The sequence below is a fragment of the Pseudophryne corroboree genome, chromosome 6 (assembly GCF_028390025.1).
Source record: "Pseudophryne corroboree isolate aPseCor3 chromosome 6, aPseCor3.hap2, whole genome shotgun sequence".
Lineage (NCBI taxonomy): Eukaryota > Metazoa > Chordata > Amphibia > Anura > Myobatrachidae > Pseudophryne > Pseudophryne corroboree.
Genome location: NC_086449.1, coordinates 92,029,076 through 92,047,013, shown reverse-complemented (window position 1 = coordinate 92,047,013; position 17,938 = coordinate 92,029,076). Strand labels below are relative to the sequence as shown.

General features: G+C 47.0%; 1 protein-coding gene across 2 annotated transcripts in view; it reads left to right on the top strand.

Moving 5' to 3' along the window:
- COL5A3 (collagen type V alpha 3 chain) overlaps positions 1-17,938 on the top strand; it is a 331,866-nt gene that overhangs the window by 292,948 nt on the left and 20,980 nt on the right. For both annotated transcript variants that reach the window (XM_063931487.1, XM_063931486.1), the window contains 5 exons: positions 11,552-11,659; positions 11,777-11,830; positions 12,211-12,246; positions 12,798-12,851; positions 14,254-14,509. In XM_063931487.1, coding sequence (XP_063787557.1) covers positions 11,552-11,659; positions 11,777-11,830; positions 12,211-12,246; positions 12,798-12,851; positions 14,254-14,509 — 508 coding nt within the window. The remainder of the gene's footprint in view (positions 1-11,551; positions 11,660-11,776; positions 11,831-12,210; positions 12,247-12,797; positions 12,852-14,253; positions 14,510-17,938) is intronic.

The following is a 17,938-nucleotide window of genomic DNA, read 5'->3' as shown; positions in this document are numbered from 1 at the left end:
TCTTTTCTGCTTCCCGCTGTGTGTAGGAGGAGTGTACCTTAGTTCAGCTAGATTCTTTTCTGCTTCCCGCTGTGTGTAGGAGGAGTGTACCTTAGTTCAGCTAGATTCTTTTCTGCTTCCCGCTGTGTGTAGGAGTGCACATTAGTTCAGCTAGATTCTTTTCTGCTTCCCGCTGTGTGTAGGAGGAGTGCACCTTAGTTCAGCTAGGCTCCTTTCTGCTTCCCGCTGTGTGTAGGAGGAGTGTACCTTAGTTCAGCTAGGCTCCTCTATGCTTCCTGCTGTGTGTAGGAGGAGTGCACCTTAGTTCAGCTAGGTTCCTTTCTACTTCCTGCTGTGTGTAGGAGGAGTGTACCTTAGTTCAGCTAGGCTCCTTTCTGCTTCCCGCTGTGTATAGGAGGAGTGCACCTTAGTTCAGCTAGGCTCCTTTATGCTTCCTGCTGTGTGTAGGAGGAGTGCACCTTAGTTCAGCTAGGCTCTTTTCTGCTTCCCGCTGTGTGTAGGAGGAGTGCACCTTAGTTCAGCTAGGCTCCTCTATGCTTCCTGCTGTGTGTAGGAGGAGTGCACCATAGTTCAGCTAGGTTCCTTTCTACTTCCTGCTGTGTGTAGGAGGAGTGTACCTTAGTTCAGCTAGGCTCCTTTCTGCTTCCCGCTGTGTATAGGAGGAGTGCACCTTAGTTCAGCTAGGCTCCTTTATGCTTCCTGCTGTGTGTAGGAGGAGTGCACCTTAGTTCAGCTAGGCTCTTTTCTGCTTCCCGCTGTGTGTAGGAGGAGTGCACCTTAGTTCGGCTAGGCTACTTTCTGCTTCCTGCTGTGTGTTGGAGGAGTGTACTTTAGTTCAGCTAGATTCTTTTCTGCTTCCCGCTGTGTGTAGGAGGCGTGTACCTTAGTTCAGCTAGGCACCTTTCTGCTTCCCGCTGTGTGTAGGAGGAGTGTACCTTAGTTCAGCTAGATTATTTTCTGCTTCCCGCTGTGTGTAGGAGGAGTGCACATTAGTTCAGCTAGATTATTTTCTGCTTCCCGCTGTGTGTAGGAGGAGTGCACCTTAGTTCAGCTAGGCTCCTTTCTGCTTCCCGCTGTGTGTAGGAGGAGTGTACCTTAGTTCAGCTAGGCTCCTTTCTGCTTCCCGCTGTGTGTAGGAGGAGTGTACCTTAGTTCAGCTAGGCTCCTTTCTGCTTCCCGTTGTGTGTAGGAGGAGTGCACTTTAGTTCAGCTAGGCACCTTTCTGCTTCCCGCTGTGTGTAGGAGGAGTGTACTATAGTTCAGCTAGGCTCCTTTCTGCTTCCTGCTGTGTGTAGGAGGAGTGTACCTTAGTTCAGCTAGGCACCTTACTGCTTCCTGCTCTGTGTAGGAGGAGTGCACCTTAGTTCAGCTAGGCACCTTTCTGCTTCCCGCTGTGTGTAGGAGGAGTGTACCTTAGTTCAGCTAGGCTCCTTTCTGCTTCCCGCTGTGTGTAGGAGGAGTGCACCTTAGTTCAGCTAGGCTCCTTTCTGCTTCCCGCTGTGTGTAGGAGGAGTGCACCTTAGTTCAGCTAGTCTCCTTTCTGCTTCCCGCTGTGTGTAGGAGGAGTGCACCTTAGTTCAGCTAGGCTCCTTTCTGCTTCCCGCTGTGTGTAGGAGGAGTGCACCTTAGTTCACCTAAGCACCTTTCTGCTTCCCACTGTGTGTAGGAGGAGTGTACCTTAGTTCAGCTAGGCTCCTTTCTGCTTCCTGCTGTGTGTAGGAGGAGTGTACCTTAGTTCAGCTAGGCTCCTCTATGCTTCCTGCTGTGTGTAGGAGGAGTGTACCTTAGTTCAGCTAGGCTCCTTTCTGCTTCCCGCTGTGTGTAGGAGGAGTGTACCTTAGTTCAGCTAGGCTCCTCTATGCTTCCTGCTGTGTGTAGGAGGAGTGTACCTTAGTTCAGCTAGGCTCCTTTCTGCTTCCCGCTGTGTGTAGGAGGAGTGTACCTTAGTTCAGCTAGGCTCCTTTCTGCTTCCCGCTGTGTGTAGGAGGAGTGTACCTTAGTTCAGCAAGGCTCCTTTCTGCTTCCCGCTGTGTGTAGGAGGAGAGTACCTTAGTTCAGCTAGGCTCCTCTATGCTTCCTTCTGTGTGTAGGAGGAGTGCACCTTATTTCAGCTAGGTTCTTTTCTGCTTCCCGCTGTGTGTAGGAGAAGTGCACCTTAGTTCAGCTAGGCTCCTTTCTGCTTCCCGCTATGTGTAGGAGGAGTGTACCTTAGTTCAGCTAGGCTCCTTTCTGCTTCCCGCTGTGTGTAGGAGGAGTGCACCTTAGTTCAGCTAGGCTCCTTTCTGCTTCCTACTGTGTGTAGGAGGAGTGCACCTTAGTTCAGCTAGGCTCTTTTCTGCTTCCCGCTGTGTAGGAGGAGTGTACCTTAGTTCAGCTAGATTCTTTTCTGCTTCCCGCTGTGTGTAGGAGGAGTGTACCTTAGTTCAGCTAGGCACCTTTCTGCTTCCCGCTGTGTGTAGGAGGAGTGTACCTTAGTTCAGCTAGATTCTTTTATGCTTCCCGCTGTGTGTAGGAGGAGTGCACCTTAGTTCAGCTAGATTCTTTTCTGCTTCCCGCTGTGTGTAGGAGTGCACCTTAGTTCAGCTAGGCTCCTTTCTGCTTCCCACTGTGTGTAGGAGGAGTGTACCTTAGTTCAGCTAGGCACCTTTCTGCTTCCCGCTGTGTGTAGGAGGAGTGTACCTTAGTTCAGCTAGGCTCCTCTATGCTTCCTGCTGTGTGTAGGAGGAGTGTACCTTAGTTCAGCTAGGCTCCTTTCTGCTTCCCGCTGTGTGTAGGAGGAGTGTACCTTAGTTCAGCTAGGCTCCTTTCTGCTTCCCGCTGTGTGTAGGAGGAGTGTACCTTAGTTCAGCTAGGCTCCTTTCTGCTTCCCGCTATGTGTAGGAGGAGTGTACCTTAGTTCAGCTAGGCTCCTCTATGCTTCCTGCTGTGTGTAGGAGGAGTGCACCTTAGTTCAGCTAGGTTCTTTTCTGCTTCCCGCTGTGTGTAGGAGGAGTGCACCTTAGTTCAGCTAGGTTCCTTTCTACTTCCTGCTGTGTGTAGGAGGAGTGTACCTTAGTTCAGCTAGGCTCCTTTCTGCTTCCCGCTGTGTATAGGAGGAGTGCACCTTAGTTCAGCTAGGCTCCTTTCTGCTTCCTGCTGTGTGTAGGAGGAGTGCACCTTAGTTCAGCTAGGCTCTTTTCTGCTTCCCGCTGTGTGTAGGAGGAGTGCACCTTAGTTCGGCTAGGCTCCTTTCTGCTTCCTGCTATGTGTTGGAGGAGTGTACTTTAGTTCAGCTAGATTCTTTTCTGCTTCCCGCTGTGTGTAGGAGGAGTGTACCTTAGTTCAGCTAGGCACCTTTCTGCTTCCCGCTGTGTGTAGGAGGAGTGTACCTTAGTTCAGCTAGATTCTTTTCTGCTTCCCGCTGTGTGTAGGAGTGCACATTAGTTCAGCTAGATTCTTTTCTGCTTCCCGCTGTGTGTAGGAGGAGTGCACCTTAGTTTAGCTAGGCTCCTTTCTGCTTCCCGCTGTGTGTAGGAGGAGTGTACCTTAGTTCAGCTAGGCTCCTTTCTGCTTCCCGCTGTGTGTAGGAGGAGTGTACCTTAGTTCAGCTAGGCTCCTTTCTGCTTCCCGCTGTGTGTAGGAGGAGTGTACCTTAGTTCAGCTAGGCTCCTCTATGCTTCCTGCTGTGTGTAGGAGGAGTGCACCTTAGTTCAGCTAGGTTCTTTTCTGCTTCCCGCTGTGTGTAGGAGGAGTGCACCTTAGTTCAGCTAGGTTCCTTTCTACTTCCTGCTGTGTGTAGGAGGAGTGTACCTTAGTTCAGCTAGGCTCCTTTCTGCTTCCCGCTGTGTATAGGAGGAGTGCACCTTATTTCAGCTAGGCTCCTTTCTGCTTCCTGCTGTGTGTAGGAGGAGTGCACCTTAGTTCAGCTAGGCTCTTTTCTGCTTCCCGCTGTGTGTAGGAGGAGTGCACCTTAGTTCGGCTAGGCTCCTTTCTGCTTCCTGCTGTGTGTTGGAGGAGTGTACTTTAGTTCAGCTAGATTCTTTTCTGCTTCCCGCTGTGTGTAGGAGGAGTGTACCTTAGTTCAGCTAGGCACCTTTCTGCTTCCCGCTGTGTGTAGGAGGAGTGTACCTTAGTTCAGCTAGATTCTTTTCTGCTTCCCGCTGTGTGTAGGAGGAGTGCACATTAGTTCAGCTAGATTCTTTTCTGCTTCCCGCTGTGTGTAGGAGGAGTGCACCTTAGTTCAGCTAGGCTCCTTTCTGCTTCCCGCTGTGTGTAGGAGGAGTGTACCTTAGTTCAGCTAGGCACCTTTCTGCTTCCCGCTGTGTGTATGAGGAGTGTACCTTAGTTCAGCTAGGCTCCTTTCTGCTTCCCGCTGTGTGTAGGAGGAGTGCACCTTAGTTCAGCTAGGCACCTTTCTGCTTCCCGCTGTGTGTAGGAGGAGTGTACTATAGTTCAGCTAGGCTCCTTTCTGCTTCCCGCTGTGTAGGAGGAGTGTACCTTAGTTCAGCTAGGCTCCTTTCTGCTTCCTGCTGTGTAGGAGGAGTGTACCTTAGTTCAGCTATGCTCCTTTCTGCTTCCCGCTGTGTGTAGGAGGAGTGTACCTTAGTTCAGCTAGGCACCTTTCTGCTTCCCGCTGTGTGTAGGAGGAGTGTACCTTAGTTCAGCTAGATTCTTTTCTGCTTCCCGCTGTGTGTAGGAGTGCACATTAGTTCAGCTAGATTCTTTTCTGCTTCCCGCTGTGTGTAGGAGGAGTGCACCTTAGTTTAGCTAGGCTCCTTTCTGCTTCCCGCTGTGTGTAGGAGGAGTGTACCTTAGTTCAGCTAGGCTCCTTTCTGCTTCCCGCTGTGTGTAGGAGGAGTGTACCTTAGTTCAGCTAGGCTCCTTTCTGCTTCCCGCTGTGTGTAGGAGGAGTGTACCTTAGTTCAGCTAGGCTCCTCTATGCTTCCTGCTGTGTGTAGGAGGAGTGCACCTTAGTTCAGCTAGGTTCTTTTCTGCTTCCCGCTGTGTGTAGGAGGAGTGCACCTTAGTTCAGCTAGGTTCCTTTCTACTTCCTGCTGTGTGTAGGAGGAGTGTACCTTAGTTCAGCTAGGCTCCTTTCTGCTTCCCGCTGTGTATAGGAGGAGTGCACCTTAGTTCAGCTAGGCTCTTTTCTGCTTCCCGCTGTGTGTAGGAGGAGTGCACCTTAGTTCGGCTAGGCTCCTTTCTGCTTCCTGCTGTGTGTTGGAGGAGTGTACTTTAGTTCAGCTAGATTCTTTTCTGCTTCCCGCTGTGTGTAGGAGGAGTGTACCTTAGTTCAGCTAGGCACCTTTCTGCTTCCCGCTGTGTGTAGGAGGAGTGTACCTTAGTTCAGCTAGATTCTTTTCTGCTTCCCGCTGTGTGTAGGAGGAGTGCACATTAGTTCAGCTAGATTCTTTTCTGCTTCCCGCTGTGTGTAGGAGGAGTGCACCTTAGTTCAGCTAGGCTCCTTTCTGCTTCCCGCTGTGTGTAGGAGGAGTGTACCTTAGTTCAGCTAGGCACCTTTCTGCTTCCCGCTGTGTGTATGAGGAGTGTACCTTAGTTCAGCTAGGCTCCTTTCTGCTTCCCGCTGTGTGTAGGAGGAGTGCACCTTAGTTCAGCTAGGCACCTTTCTGCTTCCCGCTGTGTGTAGGAGGAGTGTACTATAGTTCAGCTAGGCTCCTTTCTGCTTCCCGCTGTGTAGGAGGAGTGTACCTTAGTTCAGCTAGGCTCCTTTCTGCTTCCTGCTGTGTAGGAGGAGTGTACCTTAGTTCAGCTATGCTCCTTTCTGCTTCCCGCTGTGTGTAGGAGGAGTGCACCTTAGTTCAGTTAGGCTCCTTTCTGCTTCCCGATGTGTGTAGGAGGAGTGTACCTTAGTTCAGCTAGGCTCCTTTCTGCTTCCCGCTGTGTAGGAGGAGTGTACCTTAGTTCAGCTAGGCTCCTTTCTGCTTCCTGCTGTGTGTAGGAGGAGTGCACCTTAGTTCAGCTAGGCTCCTTTCTGCTTCCCGCTGTGTGTAGGAGGAGTGCACCTTAGTTCAGTTAGGCTCCTTTCTGCTTCCCGATGTGTGTAGGAGGAGTGTACCTTAGTTCAGCTAGATTCTTTTCTGCTTCCCGCTGTGTGTAGGAGGAGTGCACATTAGTTCAGCTAGATTCTTTTCTGCTTCCCGCTGTGTGTAGGAGGAGTGCACCTTAGTTCAGCTAGGCTCCTTTCTGCTTCCCGCTGTGTGTAGGAGGAGTGTACCTTAGTTCAGCTAGGCACCTTTCTGCTTCCCGCTGTGTGTAGGAGGAGTGTACCTTAGTTCAGCTAGGCTCCTTTCTGCTTCCCGCTGTGTGTTGGAGGAGTGCACCTTAGTTCAGCTAGGCACCTTTCTGCTTCCCGCTGTGTGTAGGAGGAGTGTACCTTAGTTCAGCTAGGCTCCTTTCTGCTTCCCGCTGTGTAGGAGGAGTGTACCTTAGTTCAGCTAGGCTCCTTTCTGCTTCCTGCTGTGTGTAGGAGGAGTGTACCTTAGTTCAGCTATGCTCCTTTCTGCTTCCCGCTGTGTGTAGGAGGAGTGCACCTTAGTTCAGTTAGGCTCCTTTCTGCTTCCCGTTGTGTGTAGGAGGAGTGTACCTTAGTTTAGCTAGGCTCCTTTCTGCTTCCCGATGTGTGTAGGAGGAGTGTACCTTAGTTCAGCTAGGCTCCTTTCTGCTTCCCGCTGTGTGTAGGAGGAGTGCACCTTAGTTCAGTTAGGCTCCTTTCTGCTTCCCGTTGTGTGTAGGAGGAGTGTACCTTAGTTCAGCTAGGCTCCTTTCTGCTTCCTGCTGTGTGTAGGAGGAGTGTACCTTAGTTCAGCTAGGCTCCTTTCTGCTTCCCGCTGTGTATAGGAGGAGTGCACCTTAGTTCAGCTAGGCTCCTTCCTGCTTCCTGCTGTGTGTAGGAGGAGTGCACCTTAGTTCAGCTAGGCTCTTTTCTGCTTCCCGCTGTGTGTAGGAGGAGTGCACCTTAGTTCGGCTAGGCTCCTTTCTGCTTCCTGCTGTGTGTTGGAGGAGTGTACTTTAGTTCAGCTAGATTCTTTTCTGCTTCCCGCTGTGTGTAGGAGGAGTGTACCTTAGTTCAGCTAGGCACCTTTCTGCTTCCCGCTGTGTGTAGGAGGAGTGTACCTTAGTTCAGCTAGATTCTTTTCTGCTTCCCGCTGTGTGTAGGAGGAGTGCACATTAGTTCAGCTAGATTCTTTTCTGCTTCCCGCTGTGTGTAGGAGGAGTGCACCTTAGTTCAGCTAGGCTCCTTTCTGCTTCCCGCTGTGTGTAGGAGGAGTGTACCTTAGTTCAGCTAGGCACCTTTCTGCTTCCCGCTGTGTGTAGGAGGAGTGTACCTTAGTTCAGCTAGGCTCCTTTCTGCTTCCCGCTGTGTGTACGAGGAGTGCACCTTAGTTCAGCTAGGCACCTTTCTGCTTCCCGCTGTGTGTAGGAGGAGTGTACTATAGTTCAGCTAGGCTCCTTTCTGCTTCCCGCTGTGTAGGAGGAGTGTACCTTAGTTCAGTTAGGCTCCTTTCTGCTTCCCGTTGTGTGTAGGAGGAGTGTACCTTAGTTTAGCTAGGCTCCTTTCTGCTTCCCGATGTGTGTAGGAGGAGTGTACCTTAGTTCAGCTAGGCTCCTTTCTGCTTCCCGCTGTGTGTAGGAGGAGTGCACCTTAGTTCAGTTAGGCTCCTTTCTGCTTCCCGTTGTGTGTAGGAGGAGTGTACCTTAGTTCAGCTAGGCTCCTTTCTGCTTCCCGATGTGTGTAGGAGGAGTGTACCTTAGTTCAGCTAGGCTCCTTTCTGCTTCCCGCTGTGTGTAGGAGGAGTGCACCTTAGTTCAGCTAGGCTCCTCTCTGCTTCCCGCTGTGTGTAGGAGGAGTGTACCTTAGTTCAACTAGGCTCCTCTCTGCTTCCCGATGTGTGTAGGAGTGTACCTTAGTTCAGCTAGGCTCCTTTCTGCTTCCTGCTGTGTGTAGGAGGAGTGTACCTTAGTTCAGCTAGGCTCCTTTCTGCTTCCCGCTGTGTGTAGGAGTGCACCTTAGTTCAGTTAGGCACCTTTCTGCTTCCTGCTGTGTGTAGGAGGAGTATACCTTAGTTCAGCTAAGCTCCTTTCTGCTTCCCGTTGTGTGTAGGAGGACTGTACCTAAGTTCAGCTAGGCTCCTTTCTGCTTCCCGATGTGTGTAGGAGGAGTGTACCTTAGTTCAGCTAGGCTTCTCTCTGCTTCCCACTGTGTGTAGGAGGAATGTACCTTAGTTCAGCTAGGCTCCTTTCTGCTTCCCGATGTGTGTAGGAGTGTACCTTAGTTCAGCTAGGCTTCTCTCTGCTTCCCGCTGTGTGTAGGAGGAGTGTACCTTAGTTCAGCTAGATTCTTTTCTGCTTCCCGCTGTGTGTAGGAGGAGTGTACCTTAGTTCAGCTAGGCACCTTTCTGCTTCCCACTGTGTGTAGGAGGAGTGTACCTTAGTTCAGCTAGATTCTTTTCTGCTTCCCGCTGTGTGTAGGAGGAGTGCACCTTAGTTCAGATAGATTCTTTTCTGCTTCCCGCTGTGTGTAGGAGGAGTGCACCTTAGTTCAGCTAAGCACCTTTCTGCTTCCCACTGTGTGTAGGAGGAGTGTACCTTAGTTCAGCTAGGCTCCTTTCTGCTTCCCGCTGTGTGTAGGAGGAGTGCACCTTAGTTCAGCTAGGCACCTTTCTGCTTCCTGCTGTGTGTAGGAGGAGTGTACCTTAGTTCAGCTAGGCTCCTCTCTGCTTCCTGCTGTGTGTAGGAGGAGTGTACCTTAGTTCAGCTAGGCATCTTTGTGCTTCCTGCTGTGTGTAGGAGGAGTGTACCTTAGTTCAGCTTAGCTCCTTTCTGCTTCCCGTTGTGTGTAGGAGGAGTGTACCTTAGTTCAGCTAGGCTCCTTTCTGCTTCTAGATGTGTGTAGGAGGAGTGTACCTTAGTTCAGCTAGGCTCCTCTCTACTTCCCGCTGTGTGTAGGAGGAGTGTACCTTAGTTCAGCTAGGCTCTTTTCTACTTCCCGCTGTGTGTAGGAGGAGTGTACCTTAGTTCAGCTAGGCTCCTTTCTGCTTCCTGCTGTGTGTAGGAGTAGTGCACCTTAGTTCAGCTAGGCTCCTCTCTGCTTCCCGCTGTGTGTAGGAGGAGTGTACCTTAGTTCAGCTAGGCTCCTTTCTGCTTCCCAATGTGTGTAGGAGTGTACCTTAGTTCAGCTAGGCTTCTCTCTGCTACCCGCTGTGTGTAGGAGGAGTGTACCTTAGTTCAGCTAGGCTCCTTTCTGCTTCCCGCTGTGTGTAGGAGTGCACCTTAGTTCAGCTAGGCTCCTTTCTGCTTCCCGCTGTGTGTAGGAGGAGTGCACCTTAGTTCAGCTAGGCTCCTTTCTGCTTCCCGCTGTGTGTAGGAGGAGTGCACCTTAGTTCAGCTAGGCTCCTCTCTGCTTCCAGCTGTGCGTAGGAGGAGTGCACCTTAGTTCAGCTAGGCTCCTTTCTGCTTCCCGCTGTGTGTAGGAGGAGTGTTCCTTAGTTCAGCTAGGCTCCTTTCTGCTTCCCGCTGTGTGTAGGAGGAGTGCACCTTAGTTCAGCTAGGCTCCTTTCTGCTTCCCGCTGTGTGTAGGAGGAGTGTACCTTAGTTTAGCTAGGCTTCTTTATGCTATCAGCTTTGTGTACGAGGAGTTTTGTTTAGTTAAGCCCATGGCATTTCCATTATGATTCCCACATTGGCCCTCATTCCGAATTGTTTGCTCGCTAGCTGCTTTTAGCAGCAGTGCAAACGCTAGGCCGCCACCCTCTGGGAGTGTATCTTAGCTTAGCAGAAGTGCGACCGAAAGGATCGCAGCATTGCTACAAAAAAAGATTGTGCAGTTTCTGAGTAGCTCGAGACTTACTCCTAGCTAGCGATCACTTCAGACTATTTAGTTCCTGTTTTGACGTCACAAACACACTCTGCGTTCGGCCAGCCACGCCTACGTTTGCCCAGCCACTCTTGCGTTTTTATCCGACACGCCTGCGTTTTTACACACACTCTCTGAAAACAGTCAGTTGACACCCAGAAACACCCACTTCCTGCCAATCACTCTGCGGCCAGCAGTGCGACTGAAAAGCGTTGCTAGACCTTGTGTGAAACTGAATCGGCTTTTGTGAAAGTACGTCGCGCGTGCTTACTGCACCCCATACGCATGCGCAGAAGTGCCGCTTTTTTTACTAATCACCGAGCTGCAAACGAAAGCAGCTAGCGATCAACTCGGAATGAGGGCCATTGTGAACAAGAAGCAGTGGTGTCACTCAGTGCAAATCAGCATGCACCGAAGGCATGGCCGCTCCAAATAAGGGGTCAAGGCTTCCGGAGGAAGAGACGTGGCCTTGTGACACACCCCTGTTTTTATCACTCAGGGGGCGTTCCCAGAACTCCCTGAGATATATAGCTGTAATACAGTTATTAATTCTAGCACTTGAAACTCAGTTAAAGTGGAATCCTTATTTTATAGGCTGAATTAATACTCAGGCTATCATTTCACTACATACTTATGACATCACTGAGAGCACAAATTAGTGGATAGACACAAACTAACAGGATTAAGAGGCATACCAAAATAGCAAAGAGGCACTACTGGACATTAATCTATGGGAGTAGTACTGATGAAATAATATTACTGAAATAACTTGAGTGTTTACTAAACTAAGGGGCAGATTCAAATCAGAATGAGCTGCCATCAGCAGTCCGCATTTTCCAGCTTCCGGCTATTTACGGTAGGGAGATATATTTTACCCAGGAGGGGGTTGCCTGGAAACCCCCCTCCTTTTGGCAAATGGCTCAAATTATGACAACAATAGCAATGGTATATGATTATTAGAACTGCCTCCACATCATACAGTGTAAGGGACAGAGCAGAGCTGCTGCACATACCCAGTGGTGGTAGCTTCTTCTTCTACCAAGTTTGCACTGTGTGTGGCTCTGAGTCCTCAATCAGTGCAATGGACCAGAGAGTAGCTACCAGGAAGAAGAGACAGGAGCAATACCATGAGGTGGGAGAATGTGTGCTTAGAAAGTGCAGTACTGGTTCTATTATGTTTGTGTATTTATTTATTTATTTATTTATTATGGTATGTTTAACCTTTTCCTAAATACTTATTTATATGATTTAAATATATTTCATACAGCCTATACTATAGACAATCTATAGTGTTAAATATTAATACTGTATTCCATATCAATAAATCCATGTTAATAAATCCAATAGTACATTATACAAATCCACCATGCTACTGTTTCTTTGAGTGTGAAATGTTGGACATTTATCCTGGGATGTAGCAACTTGTACACAATATGCATCTACAGGTTTCATGTGTGGTTTAGTAAGGTTTCATGTGTGGTTTAGTAGACATAGCGTCACTGACGTTCTCCTCAAGTTCTAAAACCAAGGACAGTTTGAGTTAAATATTACTGGGGGGAAATTTCCCTCAATTTTTGCTGGCACCACTATGAGACTCAGGCAAAAACAGAACATGTCCTGCCCTAATAATCTTATTGCTAAATGGGCTTTTTTGAAAACAGGAATGTAGCACATATTAACATATTTCCCTCACTCAAGGGCCATGCTGGACTTATTGGCTTAATCGGACCTCCAGGAGAGATGGGAGAGAAAGGAGATAGAGGGCCAGCCGGAATCCAAGGTGTACAAGGACCTAAGGGAGACAGTGTACGTATCACATGATGATGATGATGATGATGATGATAACAGAACCCATTAACACATCTATTTACATAACCTAACTTATTGGAAACAAAAATAACTTGTTCCTCTTGCTTTTTCAAGGGCATGGCGGGACCATTAGGAACAAATGGACCACCTGGACCCAGCGGCCTATCGGTAATGTCCAGTTATTGGGTGGAGCAGACAGAGAGGCATTTGGTTTATTGTATAAACAGGGCATTCTGGCAGCTAAAAAGACAGATGTGAGGGTGGGAGGGTTAAATTTGTACACTTCTAGACGTATAAATGGTAAAAGAATGTTTAGAATGTGGTTTTGATGTTTTATTACTAAGATAGGTATGGATGTTCATTAACTTTAGATCTGAGGCTACCAGAATATATGGGTGGACACAATGGTAGACCAATAACTAAGAGTTACAGTACATGAAGTGATCTAAGAAGCTTGCATTAGTATTTGGATTTAGATTAGATGTAGACATAACAGGAAATTAGATCATGTAGTAAATTATATTAGTAATTCTTGATTCGTTTTACAGGGTCCTGCAGGGCAAAAAGGATCAAAAGGTAACACGGTAAGTTGTATTTAAGTATATATAGGCAGTCTACCTTTTATAGATTTAGAAGATTTATATACCCAGTATGAATTGGTCAGATAACAATAGAAGTGGTTCTATGCGTGTAGGCATTCTTGTAATATTAACATTGCCTAGAACATAGATTTACAAGTTAAATGCTCAAAGCCTTGACATGTCCTTGGAAATAAGATTGCATATGATTGGTCCCACCAAGATGATTTACTGGGCTAGAAATACAAAACCCACCATGGGCACTGCCTGGTCATCAGGTGGAAAGTTGCATCATTAATCTTCTACAATTGACTCCATGGAAATAAGGGGCACATTTATAATTAAATTAATATCAAAGTGTATCCTGGAGCAGGTTTGACAAAAACTTGTGTAAATAGCGAGTCAATTGGATAGGCTAGGAGTCAGCTGGATCTTGTAAGGAGCTGGGTGATAGCAGTTTAGATTTTGGGACAAAGGATACCTGGCTTTTAGGATTTATTCACATTTCCTAGAACAAAATAAATTCTAACCACTGCTAATTGGTGTTCTTTCTCCAGGGGGGAATCGGAATTAGAGGAGATACAGGACCAGCAGGACCTCCTGGGCCACCGGTAAGTTATATAACTAATATTTTTTGGTGTAGGTATATAGCTGGACCTTTATATGGGACTAGGTTAGCAGGTTACCATGGGTACTGCAGCGCAGGTAGTCAGTAAACTTTTTTAAAAAGCTGAAAAAAGTTCTCCACCTTAAAATATGAGACAGCACATACAGTGGCCAAACCTGCACAGAAGATATACACATAGTGAGTGCAACTTTACCAGTTGCCACTGTCCCAAACAGATGGACTTCTTATCAGCAGCTACAGTAGCTCAGGTGCGTTTGGTGGGCCTACCCTATCTCCAGTGGCGGATCTACATTTTTGGGGCCCTAAAGCTTGAACTGTCATGGGGGGCCCCTCCGCAACTAGCAACAATAGGGCAACAACCAGCAAGGTCCAAAGGGCATTGCTGCCCTTGCAAGGACTGCACACACCACTCAGTGTCAGCAAAAGCACCGTATTAGATGCCTCCTTGTCCTGGGCTCCTTCTCACCTTTCATTGCTCCCAGCCTCCTTTCTAGGACGGGCCCTCTCAGGCTCTGCTAATCCTGGGACTGTCACAAAGATAGGTTCTGCAAGCTGTTATGAATTGTAGTTTAAAACAGTTACATGTTTCACGCTATTTACAGAGCTAGACTACAACTCCCAGTAGCTCCCATGGTACTAAGTAACGCGCATCCAAGCTGTAATAACAGCTATGCTATACTAGAAGCCTGGTTGTGATGATGTTATTGGTGACGATACAGTACATAAAAACAAGAGGTGAAAATTTGATTTTTGGTGTTAAAATGCACAAGCGAGACAAGTGATGATTCTATCACTCGAATAACCTAATTTTAATAACACACACTTAATAATCTCCATCGATTTCATTGAAAAATTCACTCAATAAAAAAAGTTGCTTCAGGGCCCCACTGGGATTAGGGGCCCTGAATCTTAAGCTTCAATAGTTTCACATTATATCCGCCACTACCTATCTCACAGAGCAGTCCAGTGTAACCTGTAATTTCAAGTTAGTTGTGATGAAGAGTCTCCCACCTCCCTCAAATATGGACTCTTGAGTTTCTTACTTTTTGCCTGGTATATTATGGGCATTAGATCAGCTGACGGAAGGTCAACAGTGGCTGACATCTTCTAGAGAACACCTCTTTATTTCATACATGGGGAATAGATTATATCAATGAGGTTGGCCAGAAGTACAGTAAAATCCCTATAATGTTTCATATTTATTAAATTGATCCGCATAGTGTGATAACTCATCAGAAACATTAGCCTTGTTTTGTTTCAAATACATTTTCACAAGTGTTGAAGTTCTGTCTTATGGTATCGGTCGGACGTTTTACAGGAGTGAAATTATTGTTTATTTGTAATGAAACATCTTTTAACTGTTTGCACTGTACAACTCAAACCAGGGTCGCCCAGCTCAAATGGTAGAGCCTAACCCATACAACACATTTGAACCAACCAGGAAAAGGCGCCGATACTCTGACGGTCTACAAGCTGATGAAGCATCACCTGATTATATGGCAGATGGAATGGAAGAAGTTTATGCCACACTAGGGTCTCTTAAAGTGGAGGTGGATCAGATGAGATGGCCTGTGGGGTCCAAAGACAGCCCAGGAAGATCATGTAAAGAACTCCAACTGTGTCACCCCACTTACAAAGATGGTAAGTAACATCATAGACTGTCTTGTATAAGGGTTAAATGAGAGATTGGATTAAGAGGAGTTATAGGGATATCTAATATGGAGTAATAGGAGGAAATATAGGGAGAGGGTATATGGGTAATAGGAGGAGCTATAGGGAGAGGGTATATGGAGTAATAGGAGGATGTATAGGAAGAGGAGTAATAGAAGGCGGAATAGGGAGAGGTTATATGGAATAATGGGAGGAGATATAGGGAGAGATTATGGAGGAGATATAGGGCAGGATGTACTAAAGGGAAAATGCGGTAAAACCCCCGTTTTCCTGCATTTTCATATGTACTAGCCCCCGGCCCCTGCGTTTTCGTCCCTTAGGGTATCGCCATCTTTTTATGGCGATACCCTATAGAAGCCTATGGGCTTCTTACCGCCGCCGCCACATCGTACCCCCCCCCCCATTCCGCGTACGATGACCTCCCACTCCCCGGCATAGGAGGAGATATAGGGAGAGGGTATATGGAGTAATAGGAGGAGATACAGGTTGAGTATCCCTTATCCAAAATGCTTGGGACCAGAGGTATTTTGGATATCGGATTTTTCCGTATTTTGGAATAATTGCATACCATAATGAGATATCATGGCGATGGGACCTAAATTTAAGCACAGAATACATTTATGTTTCATATACACCTTATACACACAGCCTAAAGGTCATTTTAGCCAATATTTTTTTATAACTATGTGCATTAAACAAAGTGTGTCTACATTCACACAATTCATTTATGTTTCATATACACCTTATACACACAGCCCGAAGGTCATTTAATACAATATATTTAATAACTTGGTGTATTAAACAAAGTTTGTGTACATTGAGCCATCAAAAAACAAAGGTTTCACTATCTCACTCTCACTCAAAAAAGTCCGTATTTCGGAATATTCCGTATTTCGGAATATTTGGATATGGGATACTCAACCTGTATAGAGAGAGGGTATGTGGAGTAATAGGAGGAGATATAGGGAGAGGTTTTATGGGGTAATAGCAGAGCCGGCCCTAGCCAATTTGATGCCCTAGGCAAAATTTTGTCTGGTGCCCCCAGGCACCGTCGCTAGTTCTGCATCTGACCCAGCAACACTCAGGCAGTGGGGCCCACCGGGGTGTTACCCTGTGCACCTGTGGGCCAGTTCAACCCTGCAAAATGCCCAACAGTAATGCCCATAATACACATAATTCCACACAGTAATGCACCTTACACATACAGTATGCCTTACATTAGTAATGCCCATAATACACATAATTCCACACAGTAATGCACCTTACATACATGCCCCACATTAGTAATGCTAGTAGCTTTTTTTTATTTTTTATAAAACTTACTTTTGCTTGCTGGTGTGCTTGCAGTCAGTGTGTGCGCCCATGCAGCTCCCTAGATCCGTGATTGCATTTTGTGAGATTGGGGTGGCAGGATGGGTGAGGGCACCTGTACAAGGGATTAGAGATGAGCGGGTTCGGTTTCTTTGAATCCGAACCCGCACGAACTTCACTTTATTTTCACGGGTCCGAGCGACTCGGATCTTCCCGCCTTGCTCGGTTAACCCGAGCGCGCCCGAACGTCATCATGACGCTGTCGGATTCTCGCGAGACTCGGATTCTATATAAGGAGCCGCGCGTCGCCGCCATTTTCACACGTGCATTGAGATTGATAGGGAGAGGACGTGGCTGGCGTCCTCTCCATTAGAATAGATTAGAAGAGAGAGAGAGAGAGAGAGAGATTGTGCAGACAGAGTTTACCACAGTGACCAGTGCAGTTGTTGTTAAGTTAACTTTTATTTAATATATCCGTTCTCTGCTATATCCGTTCTCTGCCTGAAAAAAACGATACACAGCAGTCACACAGTGTGACTCAGTCTGTGTGCACTCAGCTCAGCCCAGTGTGCTGCACATCAATGTATAAAAGCTTATAATAATTGTGGGGGAGACTGGGGAGCACTGCAGGTTGTTATAGCAGGAGCCAGGAGTACATAATATTATATTAATTTAAAATTAAACAGTGCACACTTTTGCTGCAGGAGTGCCACTGCCAGTGTGACTAGTGGTGACCAGTGCCTGACCACCAGTATAGTAGTATATTGTTGTATACTATCTCTTTATCAACCAGTCTATATTAGCAGCAGACACAGTACAGTGCGGTAGTTCACGGCTGTGGCTACCTCTGTGTCGGCAGTCGGCACTCGGCAGGCAGTCCGTCCATCCATAATTGTATAATTATATACCACCTAACCGTGGTATTTTTTTTTCTTTCTTTATACCGTCGTCATAGTCATACTAGTTGTTACGAGTATACTACTATCTCTTTATCAACCAGTGTACAGTGCGGTAGTTCACGGCTGTGGCTACCTCTGTGTCGGCAGTCGGCAGGCAGTCCGTCCATCCATAATTGTATTATTATAATATATACCACCTAACCGTGGTTTTTTTTTCATTCTTTATACCGTCATAGTGTCATACTAGTTGTTACGAGTATACTACTATCTCTTTATCAACCAGTGTACAGTGCGGTAGTTCACGGCTGTGGCTACCTCTGTGTCGGCAGTCGGCAGGCAGTCCGTCCATCCATAATTGTATTATAATATATACCACCTAACCGTGGTTTTTTTTTCATTCTTTATACCGTCATAGTGTCATACTAGTTGTTACGAGTATACTACTATCTCTTTATCAACCAGTGTACAGTGCGGTAGTTCACGGCTGTGGCTACCTCTGTGTCGGCAGTCGGCAGGCAGTCCGTCCATCCATAATTGTATTATAATATATACCACCTAACCGTGGTTTTTTTTTCATTCTTTATACCGTCATAGTCAGTCATACTAGTTGTTACGAGTATACTACTATCTCTTTATCAACCAGTGTACAGTGCGGTAGTTCACGGCTGTGGCTACCTCTGTGTCGGAACTCGGCAGGCAGTCCGTCCATCCATAATTGTATTACAATATATACCACCTAACCGTGGTTTTTTTTTCATTCTTTATACCGTCATAGTCAGTCATACTAGTTGTTACGAGTATACTACTATCTCTTTATCAACCAGTGTACAGTGCGGTAGTTCACGGCTGTGGCTACCTCTGTGTCGGAACTCGGCAGGCAGTCCGTCCATCCATAATTGTATTATTATAATATATACCACCTAACCGTGGTTTTTTTTTCATTCTTTATACCGTCATAGTGTCATACTAGTTGTTACGAGTATACTACTATCTCTTTATCAACCAGTGTACAGTGCGGTAGTTCACGGCTGTGGCTACCTCTGTGTCGGCAGTCGGCAGGCAGTCCGTCCATCCATAATTGTATTATAATATATACCACCTAACCGTGGTTTTTTTTTCATTCTTTATACCGTCATAGTCAGTCATACTAGTTGTTACGAGTATACTACTATCTCTTTATCAACCAGTG